General features: G+C 32.4%; 1 protein-coding gene across 1 annotated transcript; it reads left to right on the forward strand.

The window, feature by feature from the left end:
- Positions 1-19950: 19950 nt before the first annotated feature.
- On the forward strand, positions 19951-22039 carry LOC110708697 (50S ribosomal protein L18-like). The gene is made up of 2 exons (XM_021886891.1): positions 19951-20109; positions 21411-22039. Exon 2 carries the CDS (start codon positions 21417-21419, stop codon positions 21759-21761), a length of 345 nt encoding a protein of 114 aa, XP_021742583.1. The 5' UTR covers positions 19951-20109; positions 21411-21416; the 3' UTR covers positions 21762-22039.
- The last annotated feature ends 595 nt before the right edge of the window (positions 22040-22634 follow it).

Here is a 22634-nt window from a genome sequence, read left to right on the forward strand (position 1 = left end):
TGAATAGGGGTCAAGTGTAAAAAAATTTAGCATGTTTATTTTTATTTTTTGTTCTTATCTTTTGCTTAAGACATTAGGTGAATATAAATATGTAATCAAATCCTTTATTATGGAATGAAACATGCATTTTATTTTGGAAAACAAAGTGCTCTAAAAATGTCATTGCACTCTTTTATTGTTAACTCAGATTGTCCCCAAGCATCATTGACACACCAACCAAACATCCACACACAATCCATAGTCAGCAAAGAAAATAATTGAAGAGTAGTCTGAGTTATTCTCTAAGGACAGCAGAATGATAGGGCATTTAAAGTTGGGCATCTCAACAAAAAAGACTCATCATTGTCAAGTAAAACCAACACCTTATGTTGTTTCAGCAGACGGAGTGTATAAATAGGTAAATACCATTGTTTAAACTACTTACACACCCCACCTGTTGAACACCATAAGTATCATAAGTTAAATTACAACATACACAAGGTCTCAGGCCATTTAGTGCATATCATCAAAGACTTATATTGTGGAATACAAGCTCACACAAAGGCCACACAAGCAATCTCATCTAACCAAACAAGAAACCAAAACACAATACATGTTATATGACAAAAACAATATGCCTCCTAACATCATACTCCCATCATTCATCATTGACCTTATCAAATCACATTCACACTCACATAATGTGTTATTACCAAATGGGATAATTGTGAAGTGGTCAATAATTTGAACATCTAAACATATATCCCATTGGTAATAACACACTAAGTGTAAGGACATGTTATGACAAAAGGTCTCAGATTTTAAAGTTTTTATCATAATAGGCAAATTGAGCAACCAAATAAAACTTATATCATGCTTTATAAATTCCTTGAGGAAGATGGTACCTTGTGGTCTAAAAGACAAGAACAAGATCCTATATGCCTTCTAAATGCACAAACAAAATATCATCACAGACCTCATCCTAGGCATATACTCAAGACAGCAACACATCAAACCAACATGACCAACATGAGTATACAAGTACTCAAAACAGCCACACATCAAACCAACATGAGTATACAAGTACTCAAAACAACCACACATCAAACCAACATGAGTATACAAGTACAATTTTAGTCAACCAACAAGGCATATCCAAACAAGGCATATCCAACCAACATAGGCAACCAACAAGGCATATCCAACCAACATATCAGGATAATAGGTCAACAAAATTAAAACCCAACCCAAAAGAGCATATCAACAAGACTACCAAAGATCATCATAATCAACAACAACAAAAAAACCAAAACAAAACCAACAAGATAATCCCCATGTTCTAAATACAACCAACCATCACATTCAATTATCCCCAATCTTAGAAAACAAAAGAAACCACAACAAATAACACCAAGGCATTCTGAGACTTAGCTGTGAGATTCATTATCAGAATCCTTTCTCTGGGACATAGGCAACTTAGAAGGGGAGCAACCACCATCATCATCATTGGAGTCTGAGAAGTCTGAGTCAACATTGTCATAAGGTCTTGGCAAACCCTTCTTCCTGCATTGCCTTCTGTACCAATTATGAGGCCAATAGTCAGAGTCTGCAGGAGGCATTCCTGTTGGGACAATTCCAAATCTAATTCTCAAAGTCTCATTGCTGTAACTGTGCTCCCCATCACAGCGACTGCCTAATTCACAGTCACGGTCAGTGCATTGGTAGGACTCAGATGTGTAGTGTGATCTGGAATCAGCAAATATCCTGTCAGCAAGTGAACTAGTTTGTTGGTCCAAAGGAATGGGAACACGGGGTTTGATAGGAGAGTTGGCAGGAGCTTTCACATTAGAGATAGATGGGAGTTTTGCTGGAGATTTTGGTGGTTTGGCTGGAGAATTAGATGGTTTATCAACCTCTTCTCTGCTTGCCTTCTGCTTTCTATACATTTCATAGCTGTGAGTGTGATTCTTTTAAACCAGGGGACTGACTCATGGTCACAGACTCAGGGGACTCACTCAATCATGACTTAATCAACATGTAACCAATTAAGACAGCCAACCATCAAAAAAGCAAGTGTAAATGAGTATACATTGACCCAACATGTTTAAATGAGTGTACAATCACTCAAGACAGGCACACATCAAACCAATATCATTATATGAGTATACAATCACTCAAGACAGCCACACATCAAACCAATATCATTATATGAGTACACAAGTACTAAAGACAGCCACACATCAAACCAACATGAGTATACAATCACTCAAGATGCATAACAATGGGTCCTTTGTTCCTGTTTCAACCATGAAGCATTCAAACAAAAGGACTCATGTTATAACAATGTCAACAATACATAACTAAACCTCTAACATTGTTTCATAAGTCATAGCTCTCATATATTGAATAGTGAAGTATACATGCAATTGAATAGATAAATATACATGCAACTGAACAGTGACCCCTAAATCATGTGAACAGTGAAACCCTAAATCATGTGAACAGTGAAACCCTAATTCACAAAATTGAACAGATAACCTTACTCTAGGGCAAATATATAAAATCGCAAACAAAAATATTCACAATATAATCATGATTTTGGGGAAGATATTTTAAATCCAAATCATATTCCATAGCATTGAACGAAATCAAGATCCACGGCAAAGAAGTAAACATCGGCAAAAATAATCCGAAAAATGTAATTATTTCAGTAAAACATCATAAAGAATCAAGAAATACCCCATATAATCAAATTACTCAGAACAGAAAATTGCAAAAATTAAATATACAGGAAATCGAAAAAAAAAACGATACCTATCACCTTTAAAAAGGGCGGATTCACAAAATTAGTTGAGGGCTTTGATTCGTTCGAACACGTACAACAAAAATCAACAATTTTTCCGACGCTTTTGAACCCCAACTTGCTCAATTTGAAGAGAGAGAATGAAGAAATGAGTCGTTCTTCAATGGAAGAACCCAGAAAACCAAAGAAATGAAGAGAGAGAAAAGAAGAGAGAGAAATTAAGAGAGAGAAAGCAACGTTATACAAATATTCAGAACACCAAAAATCAAGGGAGACAATTCATTCATTATGGCACAAATACAAATACAATTTTAAGGGTATTTTGGGTATCACAGATAATAAAGCCAAAAAAATTGAGGGCATATAAGTAATTTTGTGTTATTGTATGAGAATAAAAATTGTAAAATGTGACTAATATTTTGGGTGTCTAAAAATGAGGTTTTCCCCCATACTTGACGAAGTTATCTGGCAGTTGATCTGTTCTGCAAGATAAGTTCACTGACACTCTCATCATTCCCATCCAATTTTCTAATTTCATGTTTTTTCTGATATTTTAACCCTTTTCCTCTGTTCCTCCTGTTTTTGGTATTTCTTTTTTACTCCCATCTAAACTCGAGTCTAATGCATGCAACTATGCATCTTTTTATTTTTCCTAATTATTGAAAGAATTGACTTTATTTTGTGTGTTTGAGTAAAGGTGTAAGACTTCAAAATTAATTCCATTGGACAGAATAGGAAAGTAAATAAATTTTTAACCAAGCTGAGGCCTATGACTTTATTTACAGATCCGTACGTGTTCTCATAAAACTAAATAAATTTTTTTTAAAAAAACAAATATTTTGAGTAAAGTTTCATGGAACTCTTTTTTATTTCACTTGTACGTTCTACAGTACTACAATAGTTAAGTTGTATAGAATATGAATGTTTGATTTTAATTTGTATTTCATTAGTAATGATAAGCTCCAATTTCACAGTAGAGTTGTGTTCATCTTGTATAGGCCGGGTTTTTGCCTACCGTATCATAGCATTATAAATTGATCATTATAAATTACGATTTACTTCCTTCGTCCCTTATCTATATGTCTACATGTCTATTTTTAATATTTATTACTCATATAATAAAGAGAAATCGACATGTAAATAAGAGATAGAGGGGGTACAACGTTATACAATAGAATTTTCATATTTTTCTAGTTCTCTACTTCTATCAAATAAAGTCGTAATAATGCATGTAGTTCTTGAGTCATGACGTAGGAAATATATAAGCCTATGGTACTAAAGTTAATTATAATTGGTTACACATTTTCTTATCTATCAAGAGTATAATTGTTCAAATCAGTTTGCTCGATTGTACGAAGGAGCATGTTTGGTTTTGCTCACTTGCACTAATAAATAAATTTAAAAATTAAAAAAAAAAAAAGTTTTGCTCTTTTACAGAGTTTTACCCATGACTTGCATGCACTTGATAAATTTGACTATTTTATGCAAGTTAAGGGAAATGAGAGAAATAAATTAACTCATTTTTTAAAAAAGAACAACATTAATTTGCTTTTTTTTTTTTGTGCGTCTAAACGAGTACAATAATTAACATAAGTACTAACCAAAGGAAGAACATAAGTACTCCATAAAATACTTCATACGTACCAAAAACATTTGAAAGTTGTTAATTATATGGACAAATTAAATATCAACAAAGGACTACGATAATAAGTATCTATATATAAAGTTATGAACAATGACACAATACATGTAGAATGTAGAATAGTAAAACAAATTAAAATTACCTAAGATCCATAAAATTATAATGCAAACCTCATGATTAATTAAGTTGAGAACGACATCCATGCAAAAGAAGAAGAGAAGTGAGAAACTCATGTTGGAGTAGGAGAGCACGTGCAAAGCTCGTGACTAAGAGAGCTAGCTTGCACGCGCCCTGCTTCTCCAGCACGAGCCACTCACTCATAGCTCACTGTTGAGCAATTAGGTTTTGATGATTATAAACTAATGATGATTATCTATCTAACGTGTATGTTAAGTTGTGCATAGAAAAAGCAAATTATGCTTGGAACAGGATACAAGGAACCTGAGTAATGACAGGTATATATGTAAGGAACTTGAGCAATATAGGATAAGCAATAGAGGAACAAGAACAACGATAAGTGTTATGGTTGATAAGCATGATGATGGCTAAGGGACCATGAAGGTAACTATGTAAACATGTGTTTACATATGTTAGCTTCATAAGGTAAGTATCCTATACATATATAGGTTATGTATGTGTAGGAGTCTTTTAATTTAGTTTAGTTTTCTTTATTGTTTTTATAAATAAAAAACTAACCTTCTGTTTTACTTTGTTATTCTCAGAAGTTTGCTCAGTTCGTCATCATCAAAAAGGGACAACTTGTTGATCCTTATGAGGTTTTGATGATGATGTTAAGAATTGAGCAAACTTCCATTTAATAAGGATTTTCTAGTGTTGTGATGTTTGCAGGTTCAGTAAGCGTTGAGGGCTGAAGTAGGAATTGAAACAGAGGAACTTTAGAGGATCCATGAGGATACAAGTAAATTTAGAAGAAGAGTTCCAGAAATGGAACTTCCAGAAGTTTCTTAACAGGAACTTCAAAACGGGTTGTAACGACCTGGTTTCGGTGTAATGCTGGGGAAAACCCTAAGATCCAGAATATATCAAGACTACAGGATTCCAGAACAAGAGTTTCAGAGAAGCAACATGAAGACAGAGAAATAGAAGTATATTGCTCTAGGATTCATGTAAGTATGTTGGACATAAAAGTCGGTCTGGAACAAGTCTATATAGAACCAAGGTGAATTCCAAACAGTCAATGAAATTAGAGTAACTGACTTGTCAGGAACTCAGAGACTGTCAGAGTTCAGGAACCTAATAGGAACTTAAGTATGAACGTCGTTAAAAGTCGGTTTTAATGATATATATATTTACCTTATACGTGCATATCTTTTAGGGATTTGGTTTTACTGAATAAAGATATTTATCTTCTAATAAATCCCTTTTGGAAAAAGATAAGATTGTTTAAAAAGTATTTTAAACAAAAAGATAAGTTTTGAATAAAATCTGATTTTATGCTAAGTTTATCTTATTATTATTGACAGTTTTTATTCTTAACAAAAAGATATATTTTCGGAAAACTGATTTTTAGAAAATATCTTTTAAACTTATCTTTTCAGAAAATCTATCTTTTTCAAGATGAAATGAATAATTCGAGTGTACTATAAATATGCTCATATGCATTCATTCAAAGTTGAGGCTGACGAAGTGTAGTGGTCGTGCTTAATGGTTTTATCCTTCACCACGAAGCTAAGTCAGTCCTCCTGGTCAAAGTTCCTATCAGGTTTTTGGTTACAATACGTCTAGTGAGTTCCAGACAGATCTTGAGTGTTCAACATATTAGTTTTATACATTATATCTTTTATATGTATTTGAGAGTTGTTTAAGGGTTTGAGTGAACTCTTGTAATGGGGAATTAATAAGGGTTTGAGTGAACTCTTGTATTAGGGTGAGAACTTGAGTGAGTTCTTTGTATGTAGAGAAGGCTTTGAGTGAAGCTTGAGAGAAAGAGAAAGAGTAAGGTTTTGAGTGAAGTCTTGAGTGAGAAGAGAGGTCTTTGAGGGAAGATTTCAAGCTGCAACTATTAGAGGGAATAGTTGTTGGGGATATGAGTTCGTTGAGGAACTCGGTAGAGGCTCAAGTTCCTCATAGGTTGTAACAGAGTCGTTGGCCTATTTTAGTGGAATGTTTTGAGTCAAAATCCCTTTGGGTCGAGGTTTTTCACTTCCTATTTGGCCTAGGAAGTTTTCCTCGTAAAATCTCTCTTGCACTATTTCTCTATTGCGTTAAGTTTCTTTTAATTCCGCAAAAAGTGACTAGCAATCTCCATACTACAATTCACCCCCCCTCTTGTAGTATTTCATCTAAATAACAATTGGTATCAGAGCAGGTGCTCTTGATAAACCGGGCAACCCCGAGGAGCAAGTTCCAGGCTAGGATGGATATCTACAAGGAATGCAGTGAATGGAACTCAACTCTAGAACGTTCCGAATACCACGTGAAGACCAAAGTCTGCTTGTGAAGCAGATGTGATTCAAAGATGAACATCTTTGAGGTAAGTGTCTCGTCTTTGAAGTCTTGATTATATGCATGACATTAAGTGTACAAGTTCCTTGTAGTATTTCTAGTTAAATTTTGGATTTTGTTTTGAAAGTTTGCAAATCAATTTTGTGTAACCTCAAATTTGATTTATAGAGTGAAAAGTATTTGTCAGATTTACAAATTGATTTATTTTAAAGAATCGGTTTACTGGAAATAGTTCAAGGAACGTATTATGTAGAATTATGCATATTTGGTCTCTTGGAACCTGGATTATCCCTGTATGGAAACTTAATTCTTTGGGCAAGGTAATGAACGTATATTTTGAATATTTTCCAAAGAATGACCTTATCATGTGTATGTGTTTTTCTGAATATTTATTATGTAGACACATGATGTTTATTGTTAGTAAAGATAGTTGGTTTAACCGTAGTTGTTTTAATTATGGATTATTAATGTCTATTACTAACATGAAGGTACCCAATATAAATTGGGTAACCAAAGCCAAAAGATGACCGATTTTGCAGGCTAAGTGAGTGGAGACAACTTATTAATAATGATGATCTTTGGTTGTTTGTATATAAGCAATTATGTGCAAATTCCTCTCACTAGAAAGCCTTTATAAGAGGTTTGTAGTAGGTGAAGCGACAGTGGATAAGTGTGTAAGTCGCCTATACATCTCTCTGTAAATATTGGTCATGTGCTTTTAGTATGTATTAATCCTTCACAAAGTCCTATTGAAATTCAATTCCCTAATATTATGAAGGTTATTTGTGAATGGATGAAAAGAGAAGTTGTTTGGATGTTTATAATGTATATCATGACAAACTAACTTCTCTTCTAGCTTTGTGCAAGTTATTAATGATTGTTTTGTAGGTTTGTCCATTGAGACAAATTGGTGCGCAAAAGTTTGTTCCATTAGGAGCTCAGTGCTTAAATTGGTTGGAACTTGGTAAACTTGGAATGATAAAACGAATTAGGGATACAGGAATAACAAAGCTTCTATATCAAGGTGCTATAGGAGTTAGCGTATACGTTCCTGTAAAGATTCTTGTTCAAGTTCCAGTTAAGTTCTTATTATTCAAAGTTCCTTGGAACAAAGCATTAATTCCTGCAGCAGACTCTTATGAAGGATGATGAGCTAAGATGATTATATTTGACTTCGTGTTAGAAATTCATCATTTCGTTGATGGAACGACATCTAAAAGGGAGTATTCTTACAGGAACTTTATGTTTTAACACTTTTATGCTTTAGGTTTTATCTACCTCTTTTGACTAACCTACTGACATTTTAAAGGCACAAAGGAATCTCTTGGGTTGTGAACTTTCATGTTATATCTTTTGAATGATAATATGAGGGACTTTGACAAGGTGTTGAAGAATTTGAGATTTAATCAACACGTTCCTCTACCCAAGATACAATGGTCTAAAGGACCAGAAGGACATGTTCCAACTTTATGTCAAAAGGAACATGGAAGAGTCGAAGGTTTATAATAGGAGGGAACTCGCATTATCTCGACAGCGAGGTTCCAAAAGAGATGATGATAGCCAAATCAAGGTATCTCTTTCTATAAACCTACAATGGAAGAACTTTGACTTATAATACTAACACGAAAGGTAAAATTTCTACAGAACAGGAAGTTAGTAAGTCAAGTTTCTATCCCATTGTGAATATCTTTCTTGTCGAGTTTTAATGCACATTCTGGTTTTCAATTGCTTGTAACTCTAGTTGTTTCATGGCTTCAATAAGACATCATCAATAAAGAGTGGAAATGTCACATATGAAGGGAATCAAAAAGGGAACACATCATTTGTGGATCTCAAGGTGATTCCTAACAACAACCTGACATTTCTAGGTTTTATTGAAGATGAGATACTTCTATGCTTCAAACTGTGAACATGTAAACCTTTTCATGCTTGATAAACCTAGTAGGAACTCGATAATAGGTATATGTATATGTAAGTTTCAAACAGGTTAAGATCGAGAAGCATGAGAATCAAACACATGTTACATTCTCTTTCAACATCAGGTATATGGTAAGCAACACTAATCCATTGGATCTTAGTGATATGAATATGTTTACCATGTGATATGTAGAGACTAATTGAAAGATATGTCTTGTTTATAAGTAATGAAAGCAAATGAATACTTGGTTAATTTTCTTAACAGAAGAGATGATGAACTGTTTGTTGAAAGTCTTTTCTATCACAGGGTATGTGGCTAAGCGTTCATCATTTATGAAGGTATAGATCTAAAAATGGAACCTAGTTCCAGTAATTGTTGATGTTTGTTGCAGGAACACAGGATTGACAACAAGTTTCCAACTTTGAATCATGAAAGACACGGAGAAAACAAAGTTATATGCTAATGGTCTTTGCAGGTTCTTTGGAATAGTTTTCAATGTCTCTTGCTACATCATCAACACTGAAGCAATAGATCTTTGATGAACAAGACACCCTATGTTCCACTTAGGGATGTTTGATGATATAAGTTCCAAGGCGATTTATCCATAAACGCCTAGACTAGTAAAACATAAAGAGTCTACACTATCATGGTTAATGTGCAATAAATGAACATATTTTGAGACTGACAGGTTTGTTCCCATCAAACAGGTTATAAAAGATGAACTCATGTGTTCTTGAAGAACTAACGGAGTTCCTAATAAAGAAATATGTCACTAAGGATAACAGCAAGGGCTAGCTACATATGTTGAGGAACTTTGAGATGTTAAGTTCAAACTCATGCAACAAAGGTCAATGAACTCAATACAAGAAAGCAAGTTCCAACAAAGTTCCAGAGCTAAGATAATATTTGTTCCGACCAGCAATATCTCAACAAACTATGGAACTAAAGTGTTTTTCATGCATATATATAACCAAAGGGAAAACCTCAACAACCAAGGATCTGAGAAGAGCCCGAGATATCAATCGAAAAGGATGGACTTTATAACTCATAGTTGTATAAAAGATAAGTCTGTTTTTAAGGTTGATGTAAACATGTAATTGGTTGTTATCAGGTTAGATGTGCAGCAGGAACTTAATAAGCTTAAAAAGAAGAAGATGCATGTCACATCCTGAACCTATTCTAGAACACCTAAAAAGGGTCGGAGATTAAAAAAGGTGTTCTGGCAAAAGCTTGTTGAGTAAGGCACGTGAATGGAACAAGGCCAGGTTGGTTCTTAAAAGAAACAACCAATACAAAGGTATGTATTGTCTTTAAGGAACTTGTTGCGTGTGTAGCTAGACTTGAAGCAAATTGAATAATATTTGTTCTTGCTGTTTATATGGGATTAGAGTTGTACCACATGGATGTCATGTATGTCTTGATATGAATTTTTGTAGACGTCTATGTGGAACATACTCTAGGATAGAATCCTATCCAAGTTCCTTCTTGAAAATTGAGTTTTAAAAGTATCAATTTTTGTTTTCAAGATTAACTGAGTTATTATTAGTACTTGTTTACATTGATATATCTCTGGTACTACTAACGAGCCATTGTGAATTGGTTTTTGCTAATTTATGATAAGAAAATATATTTGTAAGATTAACCACTGACAATGGAACTTGAGTTAGAAGTGGAAGTTCATATTAGATTCGAGATCATCAAGGAACATAACAACCACTTCAAGAACTCCAAGGTAAGCCATCATACTCAACCAATGCTTTAAAGTTATATTTTTACTGGTAAGAGACTACATAAGATATAAGTTCCTTTTCACATGTCGGCATTAGATGAATTGAATTGATATTTTTTTGGTATGAATGCAATATGTGAATTTGTGAATTGATTCTCTTATGGTCTTGTCTTGATTTGTCATATTCTTGTTTATTGCTTAATGGAACAAGACTTGATGAAACATAACACGAGTATAAAGTATTTTTTCCCATAAGTTATGTCAAGCTGGGGTTCCTATGTTATACTTAAAGTAAAGAATATGCGCTTATTTTTTATGTGTCACACTTAGTTCTTGTGTTGTAAAAGACATACTCACTTGCCTAAGAGTATTAGAGGTCTCATAATAGAACTATGGGTGCTGTCAAACACGAAGTTCCTAAGTTGTCAAAGGAACAATGGAAGAAACTTTGATGGAACAAGACAGGTAAGTTCCCAGACCGTTTGTAACTCACTTGTTTAAATTTCAGAGGGAACTAACCTATCTTTTAGCCAACTTTCAAGCATCTACGCCATATATCTTCGATCGCAACATTATTCTACAACTCTAAGTTGTGTGTCCGTGTTGCATATACTTTAATTGTCCCATATTTAGAAAATCGAAGATTCTTATTAACCCAATTCAATTTCCTCTTTCCGTTCACACACTTTTACTTTTTATTCTTAATTCCCATGTGCTCTAAGTTTGTTCACCATCTTTTTATGGTTCAATGAAACGTGAAAAAGGGTGATTACATGTTGAGGGGGAAGTTGAAGAAAAAGAAAGAAGTAAGTACTTGAAAAGGAAGAAGAATGGTAAGGGACTCAGGGGGAATAAGGTAGGAACCAAGAATTCAAAATGGTTCAGATCTGGTTGTGGAACTCAAGTGTATGAGTAAATATTCTCTTCATTAATTTAAAATGTGTTATACTAGGAAATCATGCAAAATTTGTGTAATGACACCCTTTGAAAAAAAAAAAAAAAAAAAGAGAAAGAAAAGGAAAAAGGGTGGTCAAATATTTAATTTCCTGGGTATCTATATATGAAGAATGTTGACTATGTTGATGTCGTGTACTCGTATACTTGGTGAGCTAGTGAAGGAACAATAATAAACGACGAAGGAACTTGATTATGATGAAACTGAAATCTATTTAAGTTCCAGTATGGAGAATGTTCCTCAAAGAAGTTGGTGGTTAAGGTAAGGGAACTTGGTTATCAATTGGCAAGATGAATATGTGTTGTGTTCAATAGGAGATTCAAGAGTTTGAGATAAAGTACAATGTGGCGGTTCTCAACTCAAAAGGTTTAAACGAAGAGCACAAATTCCACTTCACGTTCCCTCTACTTATTTTGTTCCATATGCTTCTTTATATATCCTTTAAGCTTGCGCTTTAATTGGTCTATTCATGCAATCCATTTCTAACTTTTTAGCTCTGATCTTTACTTGAATTTTAACTTCTTATTTGTCAAGTTCAATTAAGGTTTTTGAAGTTGGGCCTTTGGATTGTGAGTTGGAAGTTAGTGTGGAAATGGTATCCGTGTTTGAAAAGTGAGTACCTTGAGGCTTTTAGGAACAACAAGTGTTTAACTAGTATATACTTACTTATTATATGGTGGTAGGTGTGACATATGACTTTAAGTGCATATAATTTACGAAAAACAAACGTGTGGAACAATACCCTTTTTGATAATGACAAAAGGGGGAAGAATATGTATGATGCTTATGGTATGCAGTAATTAAGTCTAAAGTTATTACATCATGATTGTTGAAAGTATTTATATATTGATAAATGATGTGTATTGCTAAGTTCCTAACTATTAAGTTCTTGTGTATGTTCTTAACTTGTTTAAATGTTATTTCCTTGAAAAACTAAGGGGGAATAAATGTACAACGATTATCCTTTAATATGTGATGAGCATCAATAGTTTGTCATCATCAAAAAGGGGGAAATTGTTGAGCAATTAGGTTTTGATGATTATAAACTAATGATGATTATCTATCTAACGTGTATGTTAAGTTGTGCATAGAAAAAGCAAATTATGCTTGGAACAGGATACAAGGAACCTGAGTAATGACAGGTATATATGTAAGGAACTTGAGCAATATAGGATAAGCAATAGAGGAACAAGAACAACGATAAGTGTTATGGTTGATAAGCATGATGATGGCTAAGGGACCATGAAGGTAACTATGTAAACATGTGTTTACATATGTTAGCTTCATAAGGTAAGTATCCTATACATATATAGGTTATGTATGTGTAGGAGTCTTTTAATTTAGTTTAGTTTTCTTTATTGTTTTTATAAATAAAAAACTAACCTTCTGTTTTACTTTGTTATTCTCAGAAGTTTGCTCAGTTCGTCATCATCAAAAAGGGACAACTTGTTGATCCTTATGAGGTTTTGATGATGATGTTAAGAATTGAGCAAACTTCCATTTAATAAGGATTTTCTAGTGTTGTGATGTTTGCAGGTTCAGTAAGCGTTGAGGGCTGAAGTAGGAATTGAAACAGAGGAACTTTAGAGGATCCATGAGGATACAAGTAAATTTAGAAGAAGAGTTCCAGAAATGGAACTTCCAGAAGTTTCTTAACAGGAACTTCAAAACGGGTTGTAACGACCTGGTTTCGGTGTAATGCTGGGGAAAACCCTAAGATCCAGAATATATCAAGACTACAGGATTCCAGAACAAGAGTTTCAGAGAAGCAACATGAAGACAGAGAAATAGAAGTATATTGCTCTAGGATTCATGTAAGTATGTTGGACATAAAAGTCGGTCTGGAACAAGTCTATATAGAACCAAGGTGAATTCCAAACAGTCAATGAAATTAGAGTAACTGACTTGTCAGGAACTCAGAGACTGTCAGAGTTCAGGAACCTAATAGGAACTTAAGTATGAACGTCGTTAAAAGTCGGTTTTAATGATATATATATTTACCTTATACGTGCATATCTTTTAGGGATTTGGTTTTACTGAATAAAGATATTTATCTTCTAATAAATCCCTTTTGGAAAAAGATAAGATTGTTTAAAAAGTATTTTAAACAAAAAGATAAGTTTTGAATAAAATCTGATTTTATGCTAAGTTTATCTTATTATTATTGACAGTTTTTATTCTTAACAAAAAGATATATTTTCGGAAAACTGATTTTTAGAAAATATCTTTTAAACTTATCTTTTCAGAAAATCTATCTTTTTCAAGATGAAATGAATAATTCGAGTGTACTATAAATATGCTCATATGCATTCATTCAAAGTTGAGGCTGACGAAGTGTAGTGGTCGTGCTTAATGGTTTTATCCTTCACCACGAAGCTAAGTCAGTCCTCCTGGTCAAAGTTCCTATCAGGTTTTTGGTTACAATACGTCTAGTGAGTTCCAGACAGATCTTGAGTGTTCAACATATTAGTTTTATACATTATATCTTTTATATGTATTTGAGAGTTGTTTAAGGGTTTGAGTGAACTCTTGTAATGGGGAATTAATAAGGGTTTGAGTGAACTCTTGTATTAGGGTGAGAACTTGAGTGAGTTCTTTGTATGTAGAGAAGGCTTTGAGTGAAGCTTGAGAGAAAGAGAAAGAGTAAGGTTTTGAGTGAAGTCTTGAGTGAGAAGAGAGGTCTTTGAGGGAAGATTTCAAGCTGCAACTATTAGAGGGAATAGTTGTTGGGGATATGAGTTCGTTGAGGAACTCGGTAGAGGCTCAAGTTCCTCATAGGTTGTAACAGAGTCGTTGGCCTATTTTAGTGGAATGTTTTGAGTCAAAATCCCTTTGGGTCGAGGTTTTTCACTTCCTATTTGGCCTAGGAAGTTTTCCTCGTAAAATCTCTCTTGCACTATTTCTCTATTGCGTTAAGTTTCTTTTAATTCCGCAAAAAGTGACTAGCAATCTCCATACTACAATTCACCCCCCCTCTTGTAGTATTTCATCTAAATAACACTCACTAATCCCCCATGACCTAAAGCTAAGCTATTTGTGAATTGTTGTGATATCTTCCTTGGTTTTATTTCTTCTTCACTACTCGGCCTATTTATATACAAAGGTGGATGGGAGAGAGTGTATGTGTCTTAAATGGATGGAGTCTTGGAATGGCCAATCTTTTAATGCAATATGTGGATATATATAATAATAATACCCCCTCCGTCCCATTATATAATTTTTGTTTTTCTATTTTAAAGATTTAAAATATTGTTTTTTTATTTATTTTTGAATAGTATGTAAACATCATAATATCCTCACTTTTTTAACTTCATACATTGTACATCCAAATTACCTTTAAATTTTGAACAAATCTTGTACTTTTTTCCACTTTCTCTCTCTAACTTTTGTGTATAATTGTACTTAATCCACTTTCTCTTTCTATTTGTTATACATACGGTAAAAAAATACAAACAAGAACTATATTATGGAACGAAGGGAGTATTTACTTGTCTTTGCATAGTTTTATATAGGTGAATACAAATAAAGAGTACATAAAAGAAAGCTAAGAGTGGGCAATTGCTTGTGAGACCTAACTCTAGAGAAAAGAAAGAATAGAATAAATTTAAAAAGAAAAAGGAGCAAATAAATGTGAATGGAAAATAAAAAATAATTAACGAGCAAGTAAAGAAAAATTATATGTAATATGGAGTAATTATAAGTTTTCTATTTGATTTTGCATCCAAAATAAAGCTCTCGATTTGATTTTGATATAACAGTCTCATTTAACTTTTGTATATGTACCTAAAATAAAACTTTTATTAGAGTTCAATTGATTAACAATGAATATATATACTTTGTATAAAGAATATGCATAAGATTATCTTTGAATTAAATGAAATTTTTACTTAGAAACAGAATGAGTTACAACGATATTGTTTGTTACTCGTATTTACGGGTTACTTACTTAGTAACCAAGGAGTAAAAAAATTGGTTTGCATGGATTTAAAATATAAAAGTTGGTTTGTATGAATTTAAAAGTTGGGTTAATGTCTTTCCAAAAAAAAAAAAAAAAAAAAGGGTTGGGTTAATGATGTAACTTAGGTTTGCATGACTACTATAGAGGATATGATATTTGAGTGTGTTACATAAATAGCGTGGTAAACACTCATAAACTTCAACTTTAGATGCAAAAGATAGATTGGGTTAGACAAGGAGTGTGAGTGTCAATTCAAATGTCCCAAAATTATCACATTTTTAAGCTTTGCTTGCACTCCGCGTGACTCTAGTCACCGCTAGATTTGACTCCTTTTTTTGTCAGCTTCGTACGTGTGCATTGTGCCTACTCTACACCCTACCCTTTTCTTATTCATCTTTAACGGTTCTACTTCTACCCTGCTACTAGGTTTTTTTTATTTTTTATTTTTATTTTTATTTATTTATTTATTATTTTTTTTATTAGAAAATAAAAATCACCAGAAATCGGGAGGAGGCTCTAATCATTTGAGCTATACACAGTGTTTAAAAAATACTATGTACATTTACGCTTTAGAAGTTTAGATGAACAAATCTAAATGGAAGGCTTTATTATGGTTACACAAATTTGTGAAAGGTTTAATTTTAAACACTAATGTAATGCATAAAATGTTTAAGTTGTTTACTTGTTTGTATAATGATTTACAAAGGAGTTACAACGGAGATGGAACTATGTGAATGTAAAAACTATAGGATGTATGTAATGCATAGGTAAGTTGAAATTACTTTTGTCTCCATATTAAAAGGGTTATAGAGTTTTACGAAGTCCTGTATTATTTTATATACTCGTACGTGGGTTAGTTTTATAAATGACATGTGAAGTGCTCTCATCTCTCCGAAATGATTTGGGACTTTGGGTTAAATTAGGTTCGAAGGTGAATCTCTATGTATACACTCTTTTATTTGACATATTTCTTTGTGTTAATGGCACATGTATTGATGTACGTGAAGTTGTGGAGTATCTTCATCAATCAGCATATTTAGACTTTGTTTAATTCAATGACTCATGTGATCATTTTTATTATAAAATTTAAATGGTGCATCATATGAGGTAAAACTATTTTATCAATATTACAAGTTGAAGAAGATTGAGAAAGCTAAATTATTGTAACCAACTAGCCATCCCAAATTCACAATTCACAAAAATGAGTTAAAAGGACGATGGGATTGCTTTCACAATCTAGTTATTAAGGTGGACTAGGTGGTGGAAGTATTACTTTGTTCATGGGTAAAGAAATAGTTTTGATTCATTATTTTGTTCATTGGACAAATTCATGTATTACCTTATTTCATTTCTTCTACTTCTACTCAAAGATTTATCAATTATTTACTCAATTTTCTTACTTAATTCACTTCTTTCTAACACTCACCTATTGTTCAAAATTTTCTCAAGTAGGTTGTGAATGTGCACTATACATAGTAGAAGAAAAACTACTTCATAATACATACTCTATATGTTTGGTGTTGTCGATCATGATTATTTATTAATTCGAATGAAAATAACATTTAATAGTTACATGCTCACATAACATGTTATTTATTTCATTCACCTTGATAGTTGCTTCGCATTATCATGTAAATTTACTTTTTTTTTTTAATTAATCTATTTAAAATTGTAATATTTCATATATGTTTAAATGTGTGAATTAAAAACAATAAAGAAAGTTAAATATTAAGATAAACAAAAGCTACAACTGTCATAACTATTAGAGAATGAAGAAAGTATTATTACTTTTTTAGGCTTAACAAATGTTTTATGCAATATTTGATATTAATGAATAAAAAGCCATTAATATCTTGTAGCAATGTTACGAGGGGAGGTGGATAATGATGCATGGAATTTGATCTTGAAAGGGGCCGGAATGTTGCGTGTGAAAGCAAAGATTATGATGATGATGTAGGAGGAGGAGGTGCTATTATTGATGTCCAAGAAATTGTGCTTCTTTTAGGCTAGGCAAGTTTAGTCCCTTGTCCCTAGGTAGATTTGATTTCTCATATTTGGTTCAAGTGTTGTTTGACTTTTATGTTTTTATTTGTGTGAGCATTTTAATTCATTTTGCATTTTTTGACACTCCAAAGAAAGGTCTCTTTGATTAAAAAATGGCTATTTGATTCACATAATCACGAGCATATAACAACTTTTATTTACGGGTTGAATCAAAGCTTCAATTTATAAAATTTAATTTTAATACAATGAACAAGTATTAGTTTGCTTGTTATGAATTAAGTTGATGATTGATGAATATTCATGGACTAAATTATTACCTCTACAAATTACAAAATGAGACATAATATAAAGAAAAACAGGGAAGTATGAAAATTTCCTTAAGAATAACAATGTAAAAAGACTAATTTAAATCTTTTCATATATGAACAAAACTAATGAACGAGTACAAATTCTTATACGTGACTGGTCACACAATGGGACCAATTATCATTGGGGTTATTTCATTAGTGTTACAGGAGTTACTCGATCAGTGTTACTAAAGTTACTTCATCAATGTTATAAGAGTTAATCGATCAGTGTTATAAAAGTTAGTTTTATACTACCTTCGGTTCATATTAATCGATAGGAAGCAAGCCCTCCGCACAAAGATTACGGGTTACAATGAATTGTTTTGACATATCCCTTACAAAAAATAAAATAAAATAAAATTGTTTTGAAATATAATTGGTATACACTAGACCCTAGTGTAGGTACCACACCCTACACCCCCCCTCTAAACGATGTGTTTAACAATCTCCCTCATATACCCACTTTCTGCAATTGTACAGTAAAAATCAAACCACCATTTATCTTTTTTCACTTTCTCTCTCACCCATTTTCTGCATTTTCTCTCTCTACACCCATTTTCAGCATTTTCTAATCCAAAATTTTCAACAAACTTTGCGACAAATTATCCAAAAAAGTTGTTCAACTACTACATACTTCAACAAATCAAGGTCGAAATTCACAGGAGTAAGTGATTTTGTTCATATTTAATTCGAAAAAGAGTATAAACCCTAATTTTTATAATTTATTGTTGCAATTATGTTACAGGAACATTTACTATTTTTAGTTTTAAAACTAGTAATTTGAACAAGTACATTTTGAATTTTGAGTATGAAGTATTTCATTTTTTTTATTGCAGTATGAAGGAAATAGCTTCGGAGAAGAACATCAAAAAAAATTTGGAGAAAAGTAAGCATTAATTAAATTAGTTCGTAGTGGTTTTTTTAAAAAAAAATTATAAATGTTCATTTTCATTTTGATAAATGTTCATTTATATATTAGTATACAATCATTCACATGTTAATAAATGATTAATACAAATATTTATTTATATATTACTACATAGTCATTGTAAAAATCTCCTATTGTAGATCAAGAACTTTTAAAAGATATTAAAACTTATGGTATAGATGTTAACATTCCTACAATTCTGAGGTAATATATGAACATATACTGAATTATAAATGTTCATTTGTATATTTGAATCTATTTGAGTTTATATTTGACTTTATATGCCAAAATAAAAAATGTTCATTTTTATGATACGTTATGCACATTTATGAAATGCATAAATATTCATTCATGTGAGTTGAGAAACTGACTTATGCATACTATGAAATCTTTTGATCATATATGAAATTCATAATGTTCATTTACATATATAGTAATGTAAATCAATGTAAGTATTATACTATAATCTTAGCAATTTTTATTGAAGAACTAATAAATTATATCCGTACATTCTTCAGTTTTGTTGCAGAGCGAAGGAAACTGTTTCAGAGAAGAGAAACAAAGATTATAGTTCGCAGTTATTTTTATTATTATTATTATTTCTTTTTTTTTATTTTTTATTTTTTATTTTTTTTTATAAATGTTCATTTTCATTTTGTTAAATGTTCATTTATATGTTAGTATAACGTCATTCACATTTTAATAGATGATAAATGTTAATTTACGTATTTTTAAATGTTCATTTTCAATATATATAAATGTTAATTTACGTATTGATAATTGTTCATTTTCGTTCTTATTCATGATCAACAAGTAAATGCATTAATTTTAAAATGAATATGTGCATATACTTAAAAGTTCATTTTTATACTACTAATTAAAGCACCCAATTATATCATGAATTAGTTATTTTAACAAATTTAATAAGGAATTTCAATAAGAGTGTGTGCTATGTTGTAGTTTTCATGGAAATGATTCTTACAATTACAATAAGGAGTGAGTGCTACCTTCAAAAAATTTCAATAACAAGTACAAAATTATAAATTTTATACATTTTTTATCTATAATAATGTTCCTTAATTAAATGTTCAATTATAAATAATTGTATGTTCATTTACAACTATTAATAAAATATGTTCAGTTTTGAAATATTATATGTGCAAAATGACGTCACTTGGAGAGGGGGGTGTAGGTAAAATTTTCATTTGAAATATCAAAAAATAAAAATTCAGTCGAAGCCCAAAACAAAGATAGGCCCAGTTAGCCTTATAACCCACCCGGTTTCTCTCTCGCAGTTTCACCACTCACCCTTTTCTCCGCCCTGCCGCCGGTTTCCCTCGCCGTCGCAATCGCCTTTCTGCTGCTCATCTTTATCTTCTGGTATTCATTTTCTCTCTCTTCCTACTTTCTTAAGCTGCAATCGCTATTAATTTCATATCAATTTTGTTCAATTGTTAACTTCATTATTATTTCGTATAGAAATTTAGTAATTTTGGGGAAGGAATTTACCGATATAAATGATGAAGAAATGCAATTTCTAGCTTTACTGTGATGTGATACGTCAACAATTTGTTTGTGTACTATGTTAATTCAAGGTGTTCTTCATGTGTTGGTAATTGATGTGCTCGACTTGATTATTTTAGCATAAACTGTAATTGTTGTATGAAATTTTGCAATAAATTGCAAATTTGATTAGTTAGTTTGGGCAAGTGCAGTGTCAAAGCTGGTAATGTATAGTAATTTGTTACTAGGAAGTACTTGAATTTTATTTAATTACATTAGGAAGTACTTGAATGTTTGATGTTGTTTTGAGTCGAGTCGAGTTGCACCAAAATTGTATTGGTAATTTGGTATTACCCCTTAGGCTACTGTAACTTGTATTGGTAGTATGGTAGTATAAGTTTGCTCTTTGATGCAACAGAAAAGAACATATTGATCAATATGTTTTTTGTTAACTGATTTGGCTGGACAATTGCTGTTCTGGGTTCTTAGGGTTTTGGTTGTTTGAATATGGGTTGATTTCATGTATATACTTTTACTTGAGAGGTTTTTGAGGTTATTGTTGAAATATTATTATACAAACCTGTTGATTTAGGCTCAAAGTAAATTGATGGTTTACTTAGAAAGAATCAGAATTTGAGCTATGATTGTTTATTTAGAGTGGTCATCCATGGTATTTATGGGAATATTACTGTAATTTGGAGGGGTTCGATGCTTTGTTATTTCCTGTATGACCCCCACAATAATCGCTACAACCAATCTTCAAAATTTGGTTAGTTGATGTGAAAACTGATAAAAATCTGGATCATATACCAATAGTGTATTTTGCAATTTATGGATATCAGATAAAATCTGAAGTATGTTTTTTTTGGTTTGGATATACCAATAGTGTATATGTCTGCCATGAAATTTCTTTTGTGTCTTGATCTGAAATTGCAACATCAGGTTTATTCTTTTAGGTGATTAGTAGTTAGTGCACTGTGAATCTGTGATGTTGAAAGTCGAGGCTTGATGAGGTTGAGAGTTCTTCAATTTGTTTCTCTGTCACTCTTAGCTGTTCGAGTGTTGATTCAGAGAGAAATTTCTCATCTTCGTTGGATGTCATATCCTTTTTTGAACCTCAAAAAAATTTATTGAATGTAAAATTCATAATGATTAATGGGTAGCAAAATTCATTGCAGGACAAGATGGTGATCCCACCACCAGTCAGAGCTCCAAGAATCACAGAATTTCTGAAGCCATATGTGCTAAAAATGCACTTCACAAACAAATTTGTTCATGCTCAAGTCATCCACTCTCCAACAGCCACCGTAGCTGCTTCTGCAAGCTCACAGGAAAAGGCCTTGAGACCAACCATGGGAATCACACGAGATGTGGCAGCTGCTGCTAAAATTGGGAAGATTCTTGGTGAGCGCTTGCTTGTTAAGAACATTCCTGCTGTTTCAATCTTCTTGAAGAGAGAACAGAAGTATCATGGTAAGATCAAAGCAGTGGTTGATAATATGAGAGAAGCCGGTGTGAAATTACTATAAATTGAAGCAGAACTTCAGTTATGATATTAGGTTTCTAGAAATTTGATACAATGTCTCAAGCCGTTTTTCAATTGTGATGATGGAAAAGAACATCTTAATACTCAGTAATGAAGTGTAGGAATCTGATTCAAGCATACTTTTTCTCTTTCTGATATTGTGGGTGAAATTGAAATGCAGTTATGCATTGGCTTATGTATTGTGTATACATTGGCAAGCTTAAACTTTCTTGCCTGTTTCTTTTTTTTGAATAAGAAAAACTATGAAACTTTGTGGAACTAGCTTATTGATCTTGCCAATTCAACCATTTGCAAGGGGAAGTAGGGGGATTAAAAAAAATTCTTCAATTTCGTGCTATCATTGTCCAGGTCCATACACAGCATGCTGCTGGTCTAGAAACATCATACCTATTGCAACTTCAACATCGTAGCCTGTTGTAAAATTATTGCCCGCAATTCTAATTTTTAGTTTTGAACTGCGATTGCACAAATTAACCTTCAAATTACCAATGACTAGCAATATCAAACTATGGATCAATCATCAAAATTAGTGATGTATCTCCACAAAAACTTCTAAAACACCTCTCCAACATTCAAGTCTAATAATAGCACAAAATTACACCACGATATCACACTAGTTACAATATATTACCAAGATTAACTTAAACCTCCTCAACCCGGCCTCATAGTAGGATCGACACATCCAACTCTTATTACTACATCCATATGTAGCATATATAATTAATACATAGATAAGTTCGTTCAGATACAAGCTCCCGGAAATTGACCAAATTCAATGGAGAAAAATTTGTTCTCGTCTACTGCATTCTTTACAAAAAGACAAGCATGGCTTCTTGCCTTCTTCTCACTCAACTTT

This window comes from Chenopodium quinoa, unplaced genomic scaffold (assembly GCF_001683475.1).
Source record: "Chenopodium quinoa cultivar QQ74 unplaced genomic scaffold, ASM168347v1, whole genome shotgun sequence".
Classification (NCBI taxonomy): Eukaryota; Viridiplantae; Streptophyta; class Magnoliopsida; order Caryophyllales; family Amaranthaceae; genus Chenopodium; species Chenopodium quinoa.

Excerpts from the sequence above, each read along its gene's own strand:
- LOC110708697 (XM_021886891.1), top strand. The coding sequence starts at position 21,417 with ATGGTGATCCCACCACCAGTCAGAGCTCCAAGAATCACAGAATTTCTG.